At 43.6% G+C, this 21,386-nt stretch overlaps 1 protein-coding gene across 2 annotated transcripts in view; it reads left to right on the plus strand.

The window, feature by feature from the left end:
• The window catches only part of MTNR1A (melatonin receptor 1A), an 86,437-nt gene that overhangs the window by 8,929 nt on the left and 56,122 nt on the right, over window positions 1–21,386 (plus strand). Inside the window, exon 2 of one of the 2 annotated variants that reach the window (XM_081875917.1) lies at window positions 3,410–3,506. In XM_081875917.1, the coding sequence (XP_081732043.1) occupies window positions 3,491–3,506 (16 nt within the window). In that variant the 5' untranslated portion in view covers window positions 3,410–3,490. Of the gene's footprint in view, window positions 1–3,409; window positions 3,507–9,316; window positions 9,949–21,386 lie in introns of those variants that run through there. The other variant, XM_081875916.1, reaches the window with a different exon arrangement.

Genomic DNA, 21,386 nt, shown 5'->3' on the forward strand with positions numbered 1-21,386 from the left:
AGTTGGAAAACCTATTTTTTTATTTTTATTTTTTTGAATAATATTTATTAAAGTTTTCCAATTAATTACAAATTAATAAAACATCCAATTTCAAATCTTTTTCCAATTACATCCTTTCAGGACTTCCCCTTCCCTCCCCCCCTTGTATTCCAAATCTCTCAAATGATCTCAACAAGTTCTTCTCCTCAATTCAGACTTGTTATCCTTAACCCAATTTTTTTAAAAAAACAACAACATTATTTTCCATTCCCCTAAAATCGGCTTATTCCCACCACGAGTTCCCCACTTTAGAATACCATGTAGATGTATATAGCCTAAATAAAACATAGTTTACGCCCTTTGGATTCCACATTTCCCACCCCCCCTTTTCCCGGTTGCGTTCCCAATGTTCCTCAAAGTCCGATATTTCCACGTCTCTCTAAGTCATAGTCCTTTGCCAGTCCTCTTTAGTTTCAAATGTCCAATCATGGAAGGATTCTGTCTCAAAGAAAGGCCCGTTTTTTCCATCCAGATTTTTATATCCAGGAGTGAAAAACTCCAAATTATAATCCTTAAGCTTGTCAAATCTGGATGTCCCAAACGTCCCCACTTTTGACTTGGTCCAATTCTTGTTATTTTGTTGTTCTTATTGATCACACTCCTCTTTCTATTTCTTTCTGTCCCTGTTTTCCTGCACAAATGTCCTAATTCCAAAAGTTAGTTCCTTTACAGAGGCTTGTTATTCAGAAACAAAACATTACGTCAAGTTCCTTTCATTCCACAACAGATGATTCCATTGTCTTCTTCGGTGTAGTGGCCTCTGTAGTCATAATAATGTTCCATTTCTGCAGTTTCCCAGGAGATAAACAGTTCTGTTCCAATTTCCAGCTAAAACCACTTGTAATATCCCTCGGCTCCTCTAGGTGGATTGCAAAAACTGAGTTCTCTTCCAGATCGCGTCCATTAACCCTAGTAACTTTATAATCCTTATTTAAAACAATTTGTATCCAATTTATAACAAATATAACCAGCAAAGTCCTTGTAACATAGTCTCTATCTTATTTTCCACTTTGACAGCTCTTTGACAGCTGTCAAAACTTGCCTTTCTCCTCTCCAAACTCCGTCATCGATCGCTCCCGGGGTTCCAGGGGGGGTTGTTTTTAAGTCCGAATTCTACTTTCCTCCTCCAGCTCAATCTCATATTCTTCACTCGTGAGGTTAAAAACTTGCCAAAATGATGTTACTCCGATCTTAGTTATCAGATCCTTTGCTTTGACCCTTCTACAATGGAGGGGGTGGCTGACTTCCTTTTTTGCGCCTCCCCCGCTCGCTCCGAAATTTTTAAAATTTTTGTCCCTCTTTTTAGTCCAAGTTCCAATTACTTACGGGTTGTTCTTTTAGGTCCGAATTTTCAAAGGAAAAAGCCAGCGCTCTCCGCCGAATGGCATGTGGCTTCGCACGGCAGGGATAGCAGAGGACTCAAAACACCACGCTTCTCCCCGGCACCCGATCCGTAGCCTTTAAAAAGGCTCCTTCACGAGTCGGGAGGGCGCTAACGGTGTCAGCCGAGTCTCCATGTCCACGGCCCCCGTGGCCGTGGTTTTTAAGGGTCCCCGCATCGCCGGTGCGGTAGGACCCAGCCCCTGCCGTGCAGGCTCCCTCTGGAGCTCGGAGGGAGTCCGCCATTCGGCGATGGCGCCGACCCGGAAGTCCGGAAAACCTATTTTTTTAAATTATGTTCTAGAATCTGTTATGACTGCAGGTGTCAGTATAACATTGTGAATGTACTTTGGGGTAGCCCTCATGACAACTGTAGGTGGCGCTATGGGACATTGAGAAAAAGAGGAATCCCACAGTGGGAAGTGACATGGAAAATCTCCAGTGGATTGGCTCTGAAAATCCGCAACTGGGTTGATGTATTTTCAGATTCTGACAAGTGTTATAGATGTTTTTGGAGCTGCGAAGGTGTAAGAAGAATGGAGCAACAGGAATAGCTTATTCCAGTGGATGGGTGCCCACAAGGGGTCTCTTTCAATGTAAATTCCAACTGTATGTTCTTATTTATTATGCAACCATTAAGCACCCGAGAGCTCCTCTTCTTCTCAGTCCTCTTAGCATGTCACTGTCATTAATGAGGAATCACATATCCGATCAGCTGCTTATCATTTTTAAAGCTGTGTTGGCCTTGTGGTTTTCATTCTGGGAGTTCTAGATGATCTGATTGAACAACATTGCCTCTGGTTCTCAGCATCCTGTCAGCATTACAACCATCTGAATCCAAAAGATTTAAGAACTCCAATCTATTCTATAGTTGCTGCGCTGCCACAGATGGTCCCCCCCCCTCTGCAAGCACTGTGTCTCGATGTGATGCACTTAATAGCAGATAGATAGATAGAACAGAAGGCAATGCTGATACTGAAAGCAAGTGTGCATATGCTACCCATTCACATTTTGTCACATGGATTTGCACACTCTTTGTTAAAAAGGTAACATAAGTTGTACATAGCTCATGAAGTTTTATTTTGTGTGTGTTCTCCACCCTTCTATCTGCTAACATCTTCATTAAGTTGCTTGCTTTGGGGTTTACATGACCAAACAAGATCAGCCATGCAGAGATAACAGCGCACAAGCAATGCTACAGTATCAGGTGAACACAACAAGGGCGAAGCAATGACTAATGAGCACTGATAGTTAGCCAGGGTTGAGAGCAAGGAGTTGAGGCAGCAATAGCCTTAGGACTTCTTGTGCATCAAGAGAAATGAGAGTTGAGGGTTTTCCTCATGAGAAACAAGATTGTGTTAGTGAACAAGATGTTACTAGCCAATTGTAAAATGTCACTGGCACTGCCAAGTTATTTAATAATCTTTTTGAAGCATGTTGTTTTGGTACAAAGGTAGTGAGAGGGCTGTGGCTCATGCCTAAAAGAAGATCCCAGGTTCATTCCCTGGTACGCAATGTTTTTTCAGGGGGGTACTCAAGGGTACACAGTACTGGCACCTCTTTTTTTCATTAAAAAGTGTGGCACTTAGTATAACTTCATGGTGAGTACCAGCACCTATTTTTCTAGAAAAAAAAAAGCACTGCTGGAACCTTCCGGTAGGGCTGAGTCTCCCTGTGAGAAACTCTGGAGAGCTACTTCCAGTCATTGCAGGCAATACTAATGGACCAATGGTGTGACTCAGGAGGGGCAGCTTCCTATGTCATATCAATAGCATATGATAAAATGATGGATTCTAGCCCAGTTCTGACTTCCAACATTTGCCCTTACTTGGGGAGAACAGATAATGGGACACAGGGCCAGATTCTGCTGACTGTGACAATCCACTCTGCCATTTCTTAGCCTGCATGCAACAGGTGGTGGCGGAAGACAGAACAGAAAGGGACCCACTAGGATTATTTTATCCCATCTACTACCTTTCTTTCCTTGCAGGGGGACACCGGCTAAAGAGGACTGTGCTTCCATCCACTTGAAAATCTGAGAACTGGATGAAGTTTTCCTTCTTCTCCAGTAATGTCCTCTCCCACAGGTAGGTATTTCCCCATGTCTTTCTGAAAGCGACACATAGTTTTTCTCACATCAACCTGAGTGGCTGAGTGCCAACAGGATTGGAGCCAAGAGAGAGCCACTAAGAAACAAGAGTGAGGTACCACACACTTTGGTGACCTTTTCAATCTCACTGGTAAGCAACTGGACCAGACTGCATTTTTTTACTGGAACAGTGGCACTGCAGAAGGACATGTTTAATCTTTCCCTTGCACTTCTATAGCATTCTTATGGAAATGCTCTCTTTGGGCACTGCTACTCCAATCAAAGTCTGTGACTGCTTTAAAATGGGGAGGGGAGAGTTAGGTGACCCAATTACAGATGCCCCAAATTACATCTATTTTACTATTGGTAAATGTCTAGTGCTCTGTAAGACATGATTAGTCATTAAGTGGCTTTTAAGCTGTAGTCTAGAGACTTTCCAGGAGTTCCATGGATCATCATTATAATAATGAAGGAAAGTGCTGAAGAATCAAAGCTTTCATTGACATTTCCATCACATGCTGAAGAGGCAGCACCATTTCCAGTTTAATGTCAAATGAAGAGCATCTTGTCTCTTCAGTGGTACACTTGCTTGGACCACAAATGTTAAAGAAACCCTGCTGGGACAATGATCCAATCTGTACATATTCAAAATTATTGCAAATTTATTTCCTGTCACACAGGGGAAAAATGTCTTTTATGGGCCAAGGGCTGCGTTGATAGTCAGGCAGCTCTTCAGCTGTCACATACCAATGAAGGGCGTGGCCAACATATGTGCACAGACACACAAGATATTCTCACTATAGATGCACATTCATCACACATATCTGTACCCAGACATATGCAGCACACCCACCTACTACACAAGCAGTCTCATAATACTGCTAAACACTCATACACTGTCATACCCAGACACACAAAACCAGCATTTCCAGCTCTCTCCACCCCATTACATGGGTCGGGTTAGCTGGAAACATCGCTTTTGTATTTTCCACAGGATTTGTGCAAAGTTAAAAATGTGGTTTCCACTCCATCCACCCCACTTCAGTGCTGATGTGAGAATGGGGGGGGGGGGAGAGAATGCTGCCTTATACTCTTAAAGCCCACCCCTGCTCTTTATCTCTCTTATCTCAGCGCTGTGGTGCTTAGTGCTAAGACCAGACATAAAATATCCTTCTAGCTGTCTTTCAGACAGCAGCCAGAGGGATCTTTTATCTCAGCACTGAGTACCACAGTGCTGAGATAACTCCCATCAGGACATAAAAGACCCATTTAGCTGCTCTTTAGAAAGGATGTCTGAAGAGTAGTCAGAAAGATCTCTCATGTCCATTCTCACTGCTAAGCACCACAGTGCTGAGACCAGAGATAAGCCCTCTGCCTGTTCTTTTTAAAAAAAACAACCATTCATTCATTGGAGGGAAGGTGAGAGAAGATGCCGCTTTTTATCTCCATCTCAGTGCTGTGGTGTATTGAGAGCAGATCCTCTCTAAAAAAAGAAGACTTGTGTGTTTTACCTGATCCCTCTGGCTGCCCTTTAGAGACCACACTCTATGGAACACAGAGCTTTATCACTATATCAGATCAGGAGATAGTGCTGTGGGTGTTCGCAGGCCACAACCAGCAGTCTGTCAGGCTGGATTTGGCCTGCAGGATACCACCCTGGCTGTGAAGCAAGACCATGCGGTGAACTGCAAAGAGCAAAGAAGAAGAAGAAGAGTTTGGATTTGATATCCCGCTTTATCACTACCCAAAGGAGTCTCAAAGCGGCTAACATTCTCCTTCCCTTCCTCCCCCACAACAAACACTCTGTGAGGTGAGTGGGGCTGAGAGACTTCAAAGAAGTGTGACTAGCCCAAGGTCACCCAGCAGCTGCATGTGGAGGAGCGGAAACGCGAACCTGGGTCACCAGATTATGAGTCTACCGCTCTTAACCACTACACCACACTGGCTCTCAAACACAATACAAACAAATGGAAGGAGCACTGCTCTAAATCTTTGCTGAAGCTGTGCTAAAATGCAAAGCACAGCCCCGCCTCCTTCAACACTGTACATTTTATTAATGGGTCTTGACTGCAAATGCATGGAAAGTAAGAACATTTTTCTTAAGAAACTGTGCAAGCTTTTCATCTTCCTCTGCAGTACACAGCATGGGTAGCTTGAAGATATGAATGACTGAAGCTGCCTTATGATAAATGGGACTATTGATCCACCCCTAAATTAGACTCTTGTCCATTCTAACGCCTCAGCTTTCCAAGATCCCAGGCAGGATCTTTCCCCAGCATTTCTACTGAAAATCCTTTCCCTTGCGGGTAATAGGGTTTCATCTACAAAGCATGTGGCTCCAGATGTTCACTTCAGATATCTTAGTTTAATTTCATGTCTTCTTTGTTCCATATTTGTGTGCATAGTGGTTCGTGGTCGAGAGCTATCACAAGTTCTTGGTGGGTTCCCGCAGAGGGTGAAAATTGGCACCTGGAGAGGAATAATTCAAAGAGAAAGAAATTTTCAAGGGGGAACACCACCTGGTAGGAAATGGCTGACAAGCGGCACAGAGATTGTCAAGGGTTGTGGCTGACATATGTCTATTTTGTTATGTTTCCATCAGACAGGAAGCCACAGTTGGGTGCATGGGAGACACTCACAAAGAAAGTACAGTGGTACCTCGGGTTATATACACTTCAGGTTATATACGGTTCAGGTTACAGACTCCGCTAACCCAGAAATAGTACTTCAGGTTAAGAACTTTGCTTCAGGATGAGAACAGAAATCGTGCTCCGGCGGCACGGCAGCAGCAGGAGGCCCCATTAGCTAAAGTAGTGCTTCAGTTTAAGAACAGTTTCAGGTTAAGAACGGACCTCCGGAACGAATTAAGTACTTAACCCGAGGTACCACTGTAGTGGTGGGCTGAATGTGATCTTTGGGCTGAAAAAGCCCCCCCCCCTTGCTGCCATAAAGGATGACATCCTTTTTAATGACCCTTATAATTTCCTTGTTCCTGTTACCCAGCAGCCAATCCCTTATTTATGGATGATAGCCCCTGAGTTCCCTACAGAAATTCATTAGGTTACTTTTCTGGAACATCCAGCATGAGAAAGATTTCTGTAAAACTCAAAATCCCCTGTGACATCTTTCAGACTGACCAAAACCAGCTACATTGGTACCTCGGGTTAAGAACTTAATTCGTTCTGGAGGTCCATTCTTAACCTGAAACTGTTCTTAACCTGAGGTACCACTTGAGCTAATGGGGCTTCCCGCTGCCACCACACGATTTCTGTTCTCATTCTGAAGCAAAGTGCTTAACCCGAGGTACTATTTCTGGGTTAGCGGAGTCTGTAACCTGAAGCGTCTGTACCCTGAAGCATCTGTAACCCGAGGTACCACTGTATATTGTTTTGCTCATGGAATCACAAATTTGGAAAGGACCTTAAGGATCATCTAGTCCAGCCCCCTACAATGCAGGAATATGCAGTTGTCCCATAAGGGGCTTGAACCTTCAACCTTGGTGTTAACCACACTCTAACCATCTTATTCCTATTTGAAGCATCATTTAAAGCAGCTGTAGTGTTACTCTTCATGCTCTTCCTGAGGTTCTGCTGGAGAAATGCTTAGATGAGAGATACATGCTTGCACTTTTGCCATCATAAGGACTAGATACTTTCTTTAAAAAAAAAAAACCAGAAAGCTGTGATTCTCGAGAATATCACAATTTTGAGGAAGCTTTCTGGTGAAACCACTTAGATAAATCAATCCAGAAGAATAGGTATTTGAAATCAAGCCTGAATCAATGTGGCACTTAGGAAAGCTGCTAGGTTCTTTCTCTGTTTTAATTTTCCAAAGGTTGATTTAAAATAGCTTTGTTTTCTGCCAGCGCTAGACTGTCTGAGGATGGGTAATTCCGTCTCAGTGCAGTGATATACTTAGAAGCCCTTCAGTTTCCTTCTCATCATGCATTCCTATGACTATGTGATGAATACAAATAATAGAAAACTTTCCTTCTAGCATAGGGCACATGTTAGAGCACTGGCTGCTATTTTTAGCATAGCTGCTGCTTCTTCTTTTTTGAACGAGTGGTGTGCCAACACTATGGCAAATAGAATGCTACTGCATCTTCTTAGATCCTGCTTATTTTAATACCAATCACTCCCGACATTATTTTTTTATTGTTACTCAGCTTGTTAAGCAGCTCTCTTGTTCATAATTATCTGATTCCCCTTCTTTACGCTTCCTTTACTGTTCATAATAGGTTTCAAAATGCCATTGTAATAACAAAACGGTAAGGATCACATTGTTCAGCCCAGAAGATTTTATGCCATTTAATAAATGGCAAGGGTGTCCTTAATTGACTAAAATGTTTCTATTTAAAACAGTGCTCTGTTAAACACTGTATGCCATGCTCTGCATAAGACTTTCCTCTATGTTTTCTCAAATAGACTTGAAACAGGAGAGAAAAGAGAATTGACTCCTTGCTTATTGGCTATCAGTTGTTAGGGCTGTATGAATAACGTGAGGAGGGGGAGAATATGAATTCCTGCAGTATTTAACAACACACACCTCTGGCAAACACAGCTGGCATTCTCCTTGAGTAGGGGAAAAACCGTATTTCCACGACGTTTTAATGTCAACCAGTCTTTTTTATACTTCCCACTTAGCAATACACGAAGTTCGCCCATATTTTCTACTATGTAAGAACCCCTATTTTACATTACACCCCCACCCGCTCTGTCCCGTTGCTATTCTGGGTGGTGGTCAGAAAGCGGGAGGGGTAGCCTCTTCTCTAAGTTTCAGCAATGAAATCCCATTTGCCTTCGGAAATCTGGGGGGAACTGATATTCAAGAGGAAATGCCCCCAATATTATCTCCGACTTTGGGAAGTAGATGAGGTTGCTTTCCAAAAGGAGGAGAGAGAAAAAGTCCGCCTTTCTCATATATTGTCGAGTCCGAAGGGGAGGGGGAGATGTAGAACGAGGCAGTCTTTTCTTGTCCTCCCCCTGCTGTTTCCCTCCTCTCCTCCCTCCTCTCCTCTGTGAGGCGAATGCACGTGCTGCTCTGGGGGATTCGGGTCCCGAGGTACCTCCCTCCCACCCCCCATGCTGAGCAAATAACTGTAAGAGGAGCTTTTAATAGCACAGCCTGATCAGAACTGACTGCCGCTCTCCTCGCTTCCAAGCAGCCCGTGCTTCCTTCTGTAAAGCTTCCAGCCGTCGAGAACCCATCCGGAAAGTGTTTAATTAAAGTGACATTTATCCAAAGTATTATTTAAAAAACACACACACACAAAGCAAAAAAAGCAGCCAGGCAAACTTCTTCTTCCTTCGTCTTCTCGACGCCACCCCTCCCAGTCCCGTGCACAAAAAGTCGTTAAAAAGGCTATAAAGCACCGTCGCATCTTCAGGTGGCAACGGTCCCTCAGCGACCTGCAGCCTCCAAATCCGTGAATGAACCTGGCTGGCTTTCTGAATGAGCGAAAGAATGAATGAGCGGACGCGCGAATGAATGAATGAATGAATGAATGGGGAAAGCGGGGAAAGAATGAATGGGGCTGCGCTGGAGGCGCGCGCGCGCTCACCCTCCCTCCTCCCCAACGTTCCAGTTTTACAACTCTGCCATGAATGGAGGCGCCAGTTCCGGCGAGCGCCTGCTGGAGGAGCTGTGGCTACGTCGCCGGCTTCGGCGGCAGCTGGAATCCCCTCGTAGCGCACGTGTCCGGGGAGGGGGAGGCCAGGCGCCAACGCTAGATGTCACCTGGAGGCAACAGTGGTGGCGGCGCGGAGGGGGGGGGGGCTGCCGCTGTTTGGGGAGGGGGGCTGGCTATGTGGATGGCGGCTGCAGCTGCAGCAGCGGTGACGGGGCGGGCGATCCGCGCGGAGAGTAAAGGAGGAGGAGGTGGTGGAGGAGGAGGAGGAAGCGGGGGATGCTATAAAAGTAACTCGCCGTGGCACATGCACACTTGGGCGAAACTTCCCCGTCCGGGCAAAGAGGCGATGGCAGGAGCTCGGGAGAGGAGAGGATCGACGGCAGCAGCGGCGGGCTGGCCGCTTGGCATCGCGGCGGAGCCCGAGGGGGGGAAGGAGGCGCTTTAGCATCCTGCTGCTTCGCTTGTGCCCCCCCCTCCAAGCAGCCCCTCTCTCATGCCGGCTAGGGCACAGCCAAGGTGACGCTCCCTGCCAGCTGGCGGCGGGCGCCCCGTCCTGCCCCGCATCACACCTTCCCTCCCCAAACTTCGCAGCCCCCGGGACGTGCGCGGCTCCCTCCGGGCAGCATGCGAGGCAATGGGAGCGCGCTGAACGGCTCTTCCCCGCCGCGGGACGGGCTCACCTTGGACAGGCCCCCCTGGGTGGCTTCCACCTTGGCCGCCATCCTCATCTTCACCATCGTGGTAGATATCCTGGGCAACTTGCTGGTGATCCTGTCCGTGTACAGGAACAAGAAGCTGAGGAACGCGGGTGAGAATCGGGAGGCGAAGGCGGGGTGGCCAGGAGGAGGACAGAAGCCAGGAAAAAAGAGGGAAGGAAGACCAGGAGAATCGCCTCGGACGTGCCTAGGAGCAGCAGTTGGGGAGGGGGCTGTGCTGGAGCGGAAAGGGGAGGGGGCAAAGCGGGCAAGAATGGCAAAGCCCTCCTTTCTTGATGTATGTTTGGGGGGGGGGCGTTGATGCACGACCCCCCCTTCCTTCGTTTGCTGTGATTGGAACGGCGAGTTTCTCCGGCGCGCCAGGAGGAGCCGTGCGTGCGCTTTGCTTGCCAGGCTCAATCGAATAGTGCGGGGCAGGCGGCGAGGGGCATTCTGGGAAAGCAGCGCTGTCGGGTAAAGGCAGAGAGCGAGCGAGAGCACGAAGCTAGCCTTGCTCGGAGATTATATCAGAATGGGCGCGCGAATGTTGTGGGGGGAAGCGATATTGTCTTACCTCTTTTGCCCATCCTCCCGGCTCCTCCTTTCCTCGGCGATGCGCCTTAGAACTTTGACGCGGCTTTGCATTCCTTAAGGAGTGACCCCCGCTGCTCCCCGGTTCACTGCAAGGCAACGATTCCAGCTTGTGACAGATGCCGAAAGCGGTGCATGTGATGGTTTCACCTCAGATCAGTGATCAAGAGGCAGCGTGTATTTTTAGTGACAGCCACACAAAAAATAACACACCCCAACCCCAGCTGCTATTTAAAGTTCCGGTTCAATATGTGATCTAGCATAGGGCAAGACAAGAATTGTTTTTCCCCCCAACGATGCCCGAGGTGGGGTGGGGGAATACTTATGTTGTCCGGAGTGATGGAGTCTACGTTATTGTTTTTCTTTGGTAGATGCTTTTTAACAGATCTGTATTGAAAATGTTTGTGCAGAATGAAGGCGTGATGGTTGTGAGATAACTCTGCACACTCGAGGAACGTAAAGCTGGTGCTGAGGTAAACTCAGTGGTGATAAGCTCATTTTGCATTTTGCCCTCTATCCACTTGTTATTTACTCCGTTTAACGACTGAAACCATCTGATAGCTACACAGATTTTAGGCGGGGGGGGGGGGGCAGGAGAAGATCAGTGATGGTCCCTTGAACAAATCTGCCTTAGTTTATGGATTATTGGTTAGACAGACAGGGAAATTCCCCTTCAAAGTCATTCTGCTTTATCATGTCAGACCAGCTGGTGTGCACATATACTAAATCTATGCACTCAACTCCGCTTTTAAACTTTCGTTGAGGGAGGGGGGAAGCAACCCACAGAGCGGCGAAACACGTGCAAGGATTTGCGTCAGCAGACCGGGCAGAAAATTTGCTTCCACATTTCTCCACCCACCTTTCCGATATTGCAAAGCACTGGTTTGTAGTCTTTAATGGAATGACAGGATTTTGTTGGACGGTAGTACCCGGAGACCTTCGTTTGGGAGTGTTTGTGCTGTTTTTGAAATCTGGTAAGACAAGATAATTAGATCCTGAGGACAACTTTGGAAAGCTCTCCTATTCGCCTGAAGTTTTTGTGATGGCCATAGGGCTAATTTCAGGACTCTCTGGTCTTCTAGAATAATTCTAATTTAAATGGTTACTGAATGAGTTTGTGGGCACTTTTTGCTGTGAAAATAATAACGGGTTTTATTTATAATCCCCCCCTGCACATATATGTTCTTTAATTATGACATAGCCAGAATTTTTTTGGTTGAATAAAGGAGAATATATAAAGTTGGATTCAGACGTGATCATGCTTAGATTTCTGTGAGTCTATTCTAATCATAACTAAGTTTGGATATAGTAACCCATAGCATTAAAAGTGTTGTCCCTGCTGGAGCTGTTCATTCAAGTTTGAGGGATTTCTGCACTTGGAAGTTGATGTACTTGAAGGATGATAAACATTGTATTGTATTACATATATGAAATAAGAACAACAAAAGTGTTTGCTTTTCTCAGCTTTTGAACATTAATTTTAGATTTCATTGGGGTTGCTGCATACATTACATTATTTTCTACATGGAAAACAGTTCCATGTTGCAAATAACACATGAACCATGTATGGATTCTTATGTGGGACAATGCAGTCTGTGCATTCCACACTAAGTGTGTATATGCATATTGAGAAACCATGGTTGGCTGCAGCTTCTCAGGGCATGCAAACCATATGTGAATGTGGGAAACATTAAACCTATGGGATCATTATGCATGGCAATTTATGTATATCTTGCACATTACTTCCTATATGAATGTTCTTTTATTCTAAGGCAGGTGACATGTGAAATACTCTTGTATGAAATCTATGGGCACATACACAAATGGAGCACAGGGTTGAATCATTTGCTGCTTCTAATGTCTTGTTGAGTTTTTCTCTAGAACCCACCAAATCAAGCTTCTCCTAAGTGGGAGGGCCATAAATGAGTGGTGGAGCTAGTCAAATTATCTGACAGATGACCTCCCCGATTGTGATTCAATAGAAGATCATAGTGGGCTAGATCGCCCAATGGCATGGCTCAGTTTATAGAATGATATTTAAGTATCATGGTTCCTTGGGTGTTCTTTCCCAGAACTGAAATAGTCTTGATTATGTTGTGGCAAGGAAGTTTGCCTCAACTTATAGAGAGCTCATCTGGACACAGGCTGTTTTGACCCAAGAGGTTAATTGCTGCTGCTTCCTGTAACGCAGTTGCAAAAGTTGCAAGGGCTAGAATGTACAATAGTATTCTCTCCCTCATGTACAAGTCAGGGCCACTTCACACATTATGTTTTTCAAATTAAGATGATTTATATCTACATCTAACACAGGCATGTGTACTCTTTGGGAAACTCTTGTCTGGGAAATGTGATTGACTGCTGCTCTGTTAACTGCTTTTAGCCAGCAGATTGTATAAATCTTTTGCCTTTGACCCAGTGGGCAAGGCCACTCTGCCTAATGTGTGAACTAGCATCCTTGTGTGACACAGAGATTACAAGGGAAACTTGAGTGCTCTCGAGTGTCTTGTGTGAAAATACCCATATATATTTGCTCTAATTAAATGCTTGAAATGTCTACTTGTTCAATAACATCATGTTTCTTTTTTCTTTTCTTTTGCAATATTGCAAAATAATAAAAGTATAATAGTACACAACTGTGAGATACAAAATTCTTGGGATCTTCAACCACAGTTTAGTAGGTCTTGGGAAAGTGACAACCTTAATTAACTTAATAAGCAGAACAGGTCTGTCTTCCTCTGCTCTAATATAGCAATTTTAACTTTTTATGTAAGGTCCAGTAAAATGACATTTAAAAGGTTTTCAATTAATTAAGCTTTCTGAAAGAATAAAGATGTTCACTTTAAGACACTTTTGGTTTGTAGATTATTGAAAAGAGGGAAGTATTTAAAAGCAAATATCCACCAAACGGCTTAGAGCTTTTGTTACAATCAAGTGGTATATATATTTTGTTAAATAAATAAGCTGTTCTTATCATGTGGGAAATTTGCTGTCACATTGTGAAATATAGTATTAGGCTGTAACTGTTATAAACTCTGTGATTTTGAAGTCTTCAGTTACCCATGTGCATATCTGTGCAACTTTACACACTATTAAAAGATAATACACACTCTTAACAGCAAAGCAAGTTAGGATTACCAATGTTAGTGAAATTGCACACCACCTGAAGAGTATATTATCATTTTGTGGGTGTATGAGCAAGGATTTTCATTTGGTTCTGTTGGTGCTACTTAATGCTTTGAATAATCATAATTTTATTATATACAACATACATCTATACTTTTATTTTTATTTGCTAACAACAAGGAAAATGCAACTATTTGCAGAGTCAAAATGGAACTTTGTATATTAACCTGGCATTACCGTTGTGAAAAACTGGACATTGGCTGGCCTGGCCCACATGGATCAGGTGAGGGAGGAACAGAAGCTGCCTCTTGAAGAACATGTAACTCAGTGAAGATTGATTTTGCTCCTCTGCCAAGGAAACACAGATTAAGACAACTTGGAGATGGTAGTGGTCAGTGGGGGATCCTTTTGTGTCTCTGTTGTTTCTATCTCATTGCAAAATGGTTGAAGAAAACGTCACAGTGGATACCTGGACTTCTTTTATTGACTTTGGATTAATAAAACAGAGAGACAGACAGGACTATGCACAGTAGAAAGGCCGTAAAAACACCTTGACAAGAATTGGTCTCTCCTGCCTGGCAGTCAGAACATTAGTAAGAGCCAAAATGTGCTCAAAACAGAGGAGTCAGTATTCCTAAGAAGCTATGTCCCAGCAAACGAGGCGCCTCTTGATACAAAGAGCTCCTTCATAGTCACAGGCATGGCTTCAGTAGATGCTCTTCTAGACAAAGGAGCTGATGATGCTACTGGTAGGATCCTATTTTATTTAATGTACTTGACTGTCAATAAGTTTCATCTGATCTCTTTTTGGATTTAACAGAACCCAGGAGAAATGTACAGTCCCTTTTGCTTGCAAGTGCTCTCCACGCTGTAGTTGCTTACACCAGAACCCTGTTATTGATGTGTTCAGTGAGGTCTTGCATGTATGGGTTGCCCCCTTCATTTCAAATGGGGACAAGCAGATTTCCGCATGTCCATGTGCGCGCACGCACACACACACACACACACACACACACACACACAAGATCTGCTAGCTCTGTTTACATGTATGGGATAGGAAGGGTTTTGTGGGTACATGGGCTTCCAATTTGATCTGATTTACCAGGCTGATGAACTCATTCCCCTTCTCCATGTCTGCTGGATTGTAACTTTTCTACAACTTGCAGAGGATACATAGAAGGCATAAGGATTTTGATGTGTGAACAAAACTGAGCCTAGAGGTCTTCAATTGATTTACCATTATTGATCCATGGGTATCTGTGGTTAGATGTCTCTTTATTGGGCATATTTGCAAAATGACATAACCCCATAGAACACAACACTTTCCCGTTATGCCAGAATGGAACATTTCTTTTGAATTCAATGGCTAATTTTTGTTTCACAATTACTGTTAATCATTTGGGCAATGCTGGTTGAAGGAAAGGAGGGAAGGGCAAAACTTTCAACCACATTAGTGTTCTTGAAAGTGTCTTTCCATTTTTTCTCTACTCCTTAGCCCAACACCAGAGAGAGAACCTGTAGTTACTTCATACCCCAAACCAGGGTTGGCTATCTCATGAAACAATCTGAGGCCTGGCCAGCCAAGTGAAATTATAATCAGTAATAAGAAAGTGAAAAAATTATTTTTTTTTCAAGTGTGTGTGTGTGTGTGTGTGTGAGAGAGAGAGAGAGAGAGAGAGAGAGATATTGCACACTTGGAGTTCCATGTATAGAGTTCTGGGTGTATCCTGACACATGTACTGTGTGAAGTTCTCACAGTTAGTTGATGCCCAGTCTTTTTATTATACAGCCTTACTGCCCATGAAAGGGATTGGTTGCACTGCAGAATGTACTTATGTCCTACTTTGGCCACCATCTTCAAATCGGAGTGACCTGTGAGTGTTGGACTACCATATTGGCCTTTATGCAGCTCCATGAGCTTTTCCTTAGAATCAGGACAGACGTGACACCCAGACATGGCTGCTTCCTGCCAGAATGCATCTGGGAACTGTTTGCTTGGGCAGATCCAGATCACGGGAGTGGTTAAAGAACAATAGGGTGGTCTGTGTAGCTCAGTAGAGACTCTGCTTTGCTTGCAGAATGTCTCTTGTTCAATCCCTAGTAACTCTATTTTGGGGAAAATATGCCCTGCCTGAAACCTTGGAGAGCTACTGCAAGTCAGTGTAGATCCAGTATCTTTAAGCCTTTCTGACTGGGACCCACCTTTAACTCAAATATGCATTTGGGGACCCAAATTCTCCATTTTTAGCATACATTTCTATGGTGTCTGAAACCAGTAGTGCGGGCAATACTGAGTGAGATGGACCAGTGGTATAAGGAACTTCCAATGTTTCCAATTAGCAATAACGTAATCCTGTTCGTGTGATAGTCCCTCCTTTCTTCCCTGCCAGAAAAGGGGACAATGGGAATGACTTTCAGATTGTCTGCCAGTTGGAGGGAAGAAACCACAATTCAGCACATGCTAGCTTTATCTTTGCTTCTTTTGATTTGGCATTCACTCTATTATGGAGATTCACTACTATGCTGATATCAGGCTGATAGGTTAAAATCAGATTCCTGAAGTTGAGAAAAAGAAAAGAGCAAATGAAAAAGTGCTAGGGCAAGTGTGCACAGCTTGTGGCACATCAACCTTAACAGCTGGCCCAACAATGTGTGGTGGCCTGAATAATAGAATTGTAGGGTTGGAAAGGACCACAAGGATCATCTAAGTCAGGCTTCCTCAAACTCGGGCCTTCAGATGTTTTTGGCCTACAACTCCCATGATCCCTAGCTAGTAGGACCAGTAGTCAGGGATGATGGGAATTGTAGTCTCAAAACATCTGGAGGGCTGAGTTTAAGGAAGCCTGATCTAAATCCATAACCCCAGCAATGCAGGAATATTTAGCCCAACATGGGGCTCAAACCCACAACCCTGAGATTAAGTGTCTCATGCTCTACTGACTCAGCTATCTCAGTCGAGGGCTAAGAAGTCTTTGCCAACAGCCTGGAATTGCAGAATTGAGGGAGGAGTCTCACTTTCAGGCTGTGGAGGGAAAGTGGGCTCTAGTATGGCCTGTGAAGATGTGTTCACCCTGGCGGGTCATGTGTCATACGCATATTTAGGAGTGTTAACCCCTGTACCTGCATGTTAGAAGTCTGTCAGTGCACTCCTATGCAGGCCTACTTGGAAGTAAGTCTCACTGCATTCTGTGACTTTTGCTCCCAGGTAAGTCTGTATAGGACTGCAGGTTCCAGAAAACAAGAATGATGTCAGATATGCTTAAACACTGTTCATATTCTCCTCTGAATATTAATATCCTTATGCCTTCATTGTTATTCATGCAAAGTAAGCAAAACCTCAAGAACAAAGGAATGGAACAAATGTACACCACATTCTATAGAATTATTATTATTATTATTATTATTATTATTATTATTATTATAATAAAAATATTTGAACTATTAGTGACTAGACCTGCACACCTTGCACACCCAAAATACCCTCGTTTGGGTGAACAGGGTTCAGTCATTTGACATTTTATTACAGTGAATGGACTTGCTGCTTTCAGTCATAATGCCCCCTCTTGCAATATCTTGTGTCTTTTTCCTGTTGCTCCCATTTGGCACAGGCTGGGGGTGGCACTGGGCTGCTGTAATCTGCTGTTGCTAAATACAAAAACAAACACTCATCCACAGTACACACAAGATTGGGGAAATCCCTCTTTTTATATAATATCCAGATTAATTTTTGTCACACTAGAATCCTGCCGTAATGAGAACGCATGCTTTAAACCCATTCACAAAAAAGCTTTGACATACAGCAAAAAGGTTTATTCCAGGCTCAATCAGAAAAAAAGAAAATATATTTATTTGAAATATGTTAATTTAATATAGGGTTGCTGGGGATTTTTTTTCAGTTTGGAGGGACCGAGCTCATTCTTTTTGGAGATTCTTGATATGAAGCACAAAGCAACCCAAAATAGGTTTGTCCCACTCTCAGTTCCCAGTTCCCTTGCACCTTTTGATTGAGATTGTCAGTTGGAATGTCAATTGGCCCAACTTTGTAGCCTATGACTCCATGTTCTTTTGAATGGGCATCACTTTAAGGTTCCCTTCTAAGTATATGGCTGATTAGCCTCCCTGTGCAAGGCCCCCCCCCTTCACTTCCCTCAACCACCTTAACTAGGGTTTAGCATTGTATCTGCACCAGTACTAACCATGGGTAATTCAAACCAGGGTTGCTTCCTTCTTCTTTTGAGGACTTGGCTATGATTTTTTGGCTGTGATTTCTAAGGGCAGCATTAGATGCAGTGCTAAACGTAGTTAAGGCTGATAGAAGAATGGGAGAAATTCATGCCGCAAAGTGGAAGAAATTCTCAAGGCCTACCCTCAGTTTGGATGGCTTGCCTTTGGGTCTTTGTTTACAACAGAAACAGGCAAAGTGTACCCAAACTATAAGATCAGCAGGATCATGTAATACAGCAGGGCTGGGGCCTCTAGGGACTTCCACCAAATATTGCTGGACTACAGCTCTCACCTTCGCTGACCATTGGCCATGCTGTTTGGGGCTGATGCAAGTTGGAAGTCCAACCCTGGGAGGACCACAGATTCTTCATCCCTGCAAGACAACTTTCCTGGATGGGACATTTTTCAGGAAGGAGATTGCATAATTGAATGTTCTCCTATCTCCTTTTTCTTTAACATGGGAGGGCATTTGAGTCTTCAATCTTCCATCTCCAACAGAAGGATAGTCTTAAGAGCTGCACTATGTGATTCTGTTGATTTTTGGAGCTTGGCTTTCAGTTTATTCTAATGAACTGTTTAAAGATGTAATAAGATGCCCATGATGGATAGCTCAGGCGATAGAGCATGAGATCCTTAATTTCAGAGTCATGGGTTTGAGCGCCACATTGGGCAAAAGATTTCTTCATTGCAGGGGCCCCTGTGGTTCCTTCCAGCTCTATGATTCTAAGTATATGCAAGTCTACATTAATATCCTGATTTTAAAATTGAAGAGAAGCCTCTTGATTTTCTGGGCTTGTAGAATTGGACCTGGGTTTCTCTCTCTCTCTTTCTAAAATATGTGTGATATTTTGAATATCAGCATAATTAACTATTCCTCTCCATAGGTATTTGTTGAAAGACCAATGCCAGGTGCAGAGTTGAAATGCTATTGAAAGGAAAAACCACAAGCTGCCACTTTCAACCACATTGTTCTTGATGGTCTATGAGTATAAACTGAATTCTGTTTCTAGTCTTATATATAATATGTCTTATTTTTCATAAGAAACAGATTTATTTATTATTATTATTTTGCTATTGTCGTTTTGCATTTTGGAGTAAGTACATCCTTGTCATTACAGGTGCCTTTTGAACTGCTTCTGGAGATCCTCAACAAAAATGGAGGATTCAAGGAACACCTGGATCATCAGAAACACCATTTTACTTGTAGAGCACCAACTCCTAACACACGGACTCAGGATCTGAAGAGAAGCAAATGAACAGTGGATGGCAATGAGCATTTGTGTTTCAAACTTGCCTAACACCCAGTAGCATAAATGGTAAGAACATTGTGTATGTTTCCAAGGGGGTAGGTTGACGCTCTGAGAGGTTGAATTTTTGTCTCGGTAGACAAAACCGAGAATAATAATTTTTTATTTGTTTTTACAAGTTTCTATTCTACCTGTTTTTCCAAGAAAAACTCAACTAACAAATAGTAATAAAAACAGAACAATTGTAATCCTACTAACCCATGCATATGCTTTGTAATTTAATAAGTTATCAAACCTGTTTGACAAGCTTCAGTAGCACAAAAATGACAGAACTGAAGAGTTGAGGAATTCCAACAACCACCAGAAGCATTAGAATTATGAGGCCTGATGGACTTTTCTTGGCAAGGGTGGCCTGAGACATTTTTGCACCTGATATGAAATGCCCTTGATGGGGGCAGCATGAGGCACCACAAGGACTTCCTCTCAAGGCAAAACCCTTGTAAAGCATCACTGCTGGGTGGGTGGGCAAAACTGGGTGGTGGAACACCTCCTCTCTTGTTGACTGCAAGAGGGGAGACATTCTGCAGAGCTTTGTTGCCAGCCTCTCTCCACCCCTAGGGATGGCAGGAGAGCAGCGGCAAAGTATAGCTTCTCCACTGGTGGTGGAAATGTTGGGTGCCACCTCTTGCGTTTCTGCTGCCTGAGGTACCTGCTTCACACCTCCATATTTGTGGGTCGGGTGCGCTACTTGGCATGGCATCCCACAACAGAAAAGGCTGTACCCTTTGACAAGATTGGCAGATTTTCAGCATGGCCCCAGATGATGACTGGAACGTGCAGGGAGGCGCATACATAAAAAGGCAGATATAATTTATAAAGTGTGCCTGCTATTCAATTCTGAAACTCAAAGTCTTGTCCTCTATAAAAAGCTCCCAACGCACAAGCGGTTAAATGTAGCATAAGATGTGCATGAAATTAGGCTGCACTTCCTTATGTCTAACAGGTTCTTTGTTTCTGAACCGAAGGTTAGATGAAATTGTTGCCATCAAAGGGAGCCAACCATTCTTCCTTCCTTCCCCAGCTGTCACTTCATGATCTCTTTCTTTGATGCTCAATGCTTCCAAAATCCTTTAGCTCTTTACTGTTATCCATTTCTCTTTCCAAATCCTTCACCTATTGAACAATATTAACCATGACATTTTGTTTATTTACTTGAAATATTCCATTCCCGCCTTTCTCCCAAGCTGGGATTCAAGGGGGCTTACAACATTTGAAAACAACATTATGAAAGGCACAGTAATAAAAACAAGAATTAAAATATATCAAAACACCTTTAAGACCAGTAATTTTCCCTGACTGCAGCCGTGTAATTAGCATCCCCTGAACCTAAATTTTTGAAGACCTGTCTGAATAAGAAGGTCTTAGCCAGCCAGTGGAAGGATGACAGTAATACACATATGTTTGTTGGGCAGTTCTTTGGCTTTTATTAGATTTTGTTTGATGCGAGCATCATTTCTTCTAGTACCAATTCAAATCTTCCTGTGCTTACACCTGTTCAGCCAGAACTGTGCCAGGCACACAGAGGAGGATGGTTAATCCCATGGTATGCTCAAAACTAATAAAAAAATCCACAGTGGCGAAAAATAAGCCCTAAGTGGAGGAAACCCCCAAAGTGAATTAAATTGCTTAGTAGCATGGAATGTTGAGAGACTGGGGACAGGGGGACAGGTAGTTACTGCTCAGGTAAAGTCCAAGGTAGATGTACTTCATTGTCCCTCAATTGCAGGATGGAAGGAAATGCTCCTGGAAAATAGTTGCTTTTGAAAGCCCTACAGTAGCAGACTAAGTCAAGGGTGGGGAACCTGTGGTCTTTCTGATGTTTTTGGATTACAGCTCCCATCATCCCTGATCTTTGGCCATGCTAGCTGGACTGGAGCTAAGAGGAGTTAGGAGGCCAGCAACATCTGCAGAACCTCAAGTTTCTCCATTACTGCTATAGGCATTTTACAACCCTGCAGTGATTCCTAGAGGTATTATAGGTTTGGGGTGCAAGTGAAAGCAGAGAGGCTACCAACAATGCTGCCATGTTATCCATTGCTCTCATCTGCTACATTTCAGGTTGGGCTAAAAGAGGACAGCTTATAGTAGTCCTCACAATGTAGTCAACTGTGAATATTTCAAACAAGAGGACTACTTAAACTTTTTTTGCAGACCTTTTCTGAGGCCCAATCACTGAAACTAGTTCAGATGAGTTTCACTCTTTTAAAATGTTCAAAAATATTTTTGGAAGGGTGGGGTATAAATTTGATTGATTAATTAATTGAATAAACTTTATTTTTTATTTTTTTATTTTTTAAGACTCAAGT

The sequence above is a fragment of the Podarcis erhardii genome (genome assembly GCF_964252035.2).
Source record: "Podarcis erhardii genome assembly, chromosome: 9".
NCBI lineage: Eukaryota > Metazoa > Chordata > Lepidosauria > Squamata > Lacertidae > Podarcis > Podarcis erhardii.